Source organism: Rhagoletis pomonella, unplaced genomic scaffold, assembly GCF_013731165.1.
Source record: "Rhagoletis pomonella isolate Grant_MI unplaced genomic scaffold, Rhpom_1.0 Rhpom_scaffold_00495, whole genome shotgun sequence".
Lineage (NCBI taxonomy): Eukaryota > Metazoa > Arthropoda > Insecta > Diptera > Tephritidae > Rhagoletis > Rhagoletis pomonella.
In genome coordinates, this window is record NW_023459049.1 from 56839 (window position 1) to 61200 (window position 4362).

The 4362-nt window shown below is 33.1% G+C and overlaps 1 protein-coding gene across 1 annotated transcript in view; it reads right to left on the reverse strand.

Annotated features, from left to right (window-relative positions):
- Positions 1-1727: 1727 nt before the first annotated feature.
- LOC118751020 overlaps positions 1728-4362 on the reverse strand; it is a 3080-nt gene continuing 445 nt past the window's right edge. Inside the window, exons 2-4 of the mRNA XM_036485780.1 lie at positions 2233-2326; positions 2037-2167; positions 1728-1974 (exon numbers count right to left, since the gene is read on the reverse strand). Of these exons, the coding sequence (XP_036341673.1) occupies positions 1852-1974; positions 2037-2167; positions 2233-2326 (348 nt within the window). The 3' untranslated portion in view covers positions 1728-1851. The remainder of the gene's footprint in view (positions 1975-2036; positions 2168-2232; positions 2327-4362) is intronic.

Below are 4362 nucleotides of genomic sequence, written 5' to 3' on the forward strand. Positions count from 1 at the left end.
AGCAACAACAAATCACACCCTCATGCAGTTACAATTACACAACATACAACGAATAGACAGAAGAGCGAATTCCCCTATTATCTTTTTGTGTATTTGTTATTTACCGTTCGCTTCATACTATGTGGTATTTACTATTTACTATTTACAGCTGACAATAAATGCTTAGGAGCGCTACCGTAATTGTTTGTAGCTCAAGATACGAGTTATTACGTAGATACATAAGTATGTATGTATGTATATATATTAGCAGGTAAACTTTTGATAATTTATGATTCTTTACGCGGTTGCTTTTATATCCTTTTAACTTTGTTGATTTTCCTATATAAGTTTGTATGCACCTCTTCCGCAGGCATTATCAAAAAAAACAAAACGATAAGCCACATTTCATATGCTTCCCCTCCTTCCCTTTGCGCTATATTAAAAAATATTTTTTATTATTGGTCACTTCATACTTATATACCTGAAAACGTCATTAATTGCTTTTTACTTACCTAAATTCCACTATTTATGCAATGCAGATCAATCCGCCGTGGTCGAGTGGTTAGAGACGCGCACCATCACTCGATAGGTTCGATACCTGAAATCACCTTATAATGAACATTTTTTGTTTACAAGTCTTTGCTTAAATGAGTATGACCAACACGTAGTACAGGGTGGCGACGAATAACTGTTACTCCTTTTTTTGGAAGATAAAAGGGTCCTTTATAGGACAGCCCTTCATTCGACCAACCCTATACGGTTTCTCTTTTTTATGTCTTTTCTATGAAAAGATACATCTGAAAAAGATCTGCGTGCCGTGCCGCATATATTTATCTCTCAAAGTTTACACTGCTGGCAACTGCAAATCAGAATTAAATTAATTAATCAAATTAAAGTAAAATCTGTGGGGTTATATATGTATTTCTTTAAGCATTCCCAAACATTACCTTTTCCCACTGGGGTTTTATTCAAATACATACATATATACATATGTACATATGTATGTATACAGAGAAAAGTCTAATACAAAAATGATGGCAAAAACGATTGAAATTTTTTTCATAACCACATTAGTCTTATTTTTTTTTAGTTTTGTCCGTTTAGCTACAATGTTTATTTGAGTTTGCTATTTGAGTAATTGTTTCAGTACCATCATTTATAAAGCGTTCATCAAGCTGAACTATTTCAGATTGTGGTGGTATTAGTTCACTTTCGGTGAAATGTTTCAAATCGTTTTGGGTATGCCTTTAACAGTACATACTGAAAGTCTGTAGTTAACTGCCGATTCTGAGTTAACTATGTACTGTGAATTTGGCCCTAAGAAAGATCGAAAATAGTTTGAATAGCTGAAAATATTACATTGAAGGTCACTACTGTGTGCCAAGCCATGAGCATCTTTAAACTGTTTAGCCACTATTGAGAGTGATTTTCATAAGTAATTTTGTACTCAAAGCGTAAACATAGAAAGGAAAGACGCGGATGATGCAATTGCAATGCTTTTAACTTAACTTTTTTATGTATGTGATACTTAAATTTATTTATACTTTACTTGTATGTACGTACATACATATACTTATAGTAATTTAGCCTCATTTATCAAAAATTCAATTAAATAACATGGCTTGGATGCATTTATCCGCCGATGTGCACAATTCAAGCATCAACACAAAATGAGGTTGTTGTTTTTGTTTCCAATGCGATGCTCGCAAACCACGCTACAAACGACGAGCATGCTCGCTGGAAATCAAAATTTTTTGATTTTTGGCGAGCATGCTCGCAAACCGCCCTACAAACGACGAATATGACCCGCAAGCCGCGCATGTGCGCGGATATGTTCGTCGTGTGTAGCCACTGTTAGCCAGTATTGAGAGCTCAGTAAAAAGTTGAATTGCTAACCGAAGTAGAACTGCTAGCTGATGAGTTAAGAGGTTGGTTTTCAATCCAATTTTGAACAGTTGAGTTCATACTCAGAGAAGATAGACATTGATATGGAAACTGAAAAATAAATCGTTAAAAAATATGTTACAACTTCATAAGGAAGTATTTATTTATATTACGTTCTGGTGCTTCCACAGACGGAGTTTTTCTCCAAGTTCTGCTCTATAACCGATATTTTCTTGCCCTGGAAATATCAACGCCAAGTCGTCAGAGTTTATGTATTTTAAGCGGTCATATGTGAATCCACAAGCTTTTCATGGGTCAGTAAAAACATTACGCGTTATAAGGCGTTTGCATTATAAAACAAAAAATTACCATAAAGGGCATCAAAAGCGCTTTCCATGCTCATCTCTTTCAACAGTTCTTTTAATTGATCATCTTCAACTCCTCCTGATTTATTTTGGACAACCTAGGTAAACAACGTTATAATATTGTGATGGGTAAATGTCGATACAGCTTTAAGTACATCTAGTTAGGGACACGAATTTCGATAGGATACGATACCATATCAATATTTTTGCCATTCGATACCTATACTATTTACTCGATAGTTTTGAAGCGATATTTTTTTGAATCGAGTACCAGAACTCTGGTATCATATCGTATCATAAATGCACAGTCCCATTCTTTAATCTATGTTATACTATGACCTTTTCCTATATGTCTATATCTACTCTGGAACTTATGTATAAAGAAATATGGATATATTTTTGACTGTTAAACATCGCAGCAAGAGTATGTTGCACATTCACACCGATTTTAAAATAGAAAGAAAATGGAATCGAGAACGTGGTATTGAATATAATTCAACCTTTATTAAGATTCTAATATGTGTGTATAGAGATATCGTCGATGTTTTTGCAAAACCGCCCATCGACCACTTGCAAAACCACCTAAATCGCCGTTGTGGCAAAAATGAGATTTGGCAATCCTGAACTCCAGGCATCGAGATTTAAGCATACAAATCGTTAAATTCAATGTACAGATTTGTAAAATAATAGCTAGAGAAAATACCGCCTATCAAGGCAATGCCTTCAAATAATAAACCGCTTTTCGCTCTCCTGTAAAATTTGAGTGCCGTAAGGTAGGTGGTTTTGCAATCGGGCGATGGGCGGTTTTGTAAAAACATCGACGATATGTATTTATATATGTACAGTTTACAGATTACCTTCGAAGAATTGATGGAGGTTGGCCCCGCGCCTTCGGTGATGTCAATTAACACACTTACCTCTACATAAGCAAACAGTTATTAAATTGCAAAAGTGTTCAATATTTGTTAGAAAATTAGACCAATATTCAGATTTAATTTTCGATTTTGGTATCGATATTTGGAATAACGAGTATTTTTATCACGATATTCTTACAGCGATATTTCAATTGAGTACTATATCGGTACTTTCGGTTCGATATCGTGTCCCTACATCTAGTGCCAGTAAAAAGTATCATCTCAACATTTTGACTAGTTTTGACTATTTTATCTAGGCATATCCAATTATAATGCAGCCTTGTTCTTTCTAACACATCGATATTTTTTTTTTGACAAGAATATTTTAAAATTTTTAACAATTTTCATGAAAAGCCAAACATCGGTCAACCTAAAATTTAATTTTTACTGAGAAAACAAGCAGCATAACTTAAAAATATACCTAGGAAGACAAAGTGAATCAGAATACCAATTTAACGCAGTAATACGCGCTTAACTAAGAAAAATAAATAAGTTCTAACAATTTTTATAAGAAAAACAACAATAAGATTATTTAAAATATAATTTTTACTTTAAAAACAACAGTTTTAGTTTAAAATACCCCTAAGGACTAAAAAATCAGAAATACTTTTGGAACCGTGAAGTTAACGCAGAACACGGTAACACTAAGAAAAATTAAAAAGTACTTTTATCGGAAGTTTTTTAGCTAATTTTTTTCGAAGTTACCTACCCGAATTGCTTATTAGTTTTTTAAGGAAGAAAACATAGCAGGTCTGTGTTTTTTGTAGTTCTTTTGCTGGCGGTGTAATGCATTTTCCTCCACATACAAAAAAAAATTTAACATTAGTACATAAATACTTTGTATGGAACCAAATGTTTAACACCGTCAGCTAAAAAAAAAAATGAACGTGCTTTTTTAACAACTGAAAACTTTTACTTTTTTATATAAAATTTAATTGGCTACCCAAACTGGGAACTTTTGTGATATGTGATTTACATATATGGTGTTTGATAAATAATGGAGCTAGACTTTTTTTACAAAATTAATAACCATCAAATAAACAAAAGAAAAATTGCCAAAATTAGTTAAAATTTTGAGATGCTTTTATTTTAACGGCACTATGTGTATTTGCACATACATATATATTAGCTGTGTTTGTTTTTTACAATTATACATTGTACCTACTTAGTACCTACCCTGTAGTCAAACGTACTAGTTGTAAACTACCTCACAACTAGTA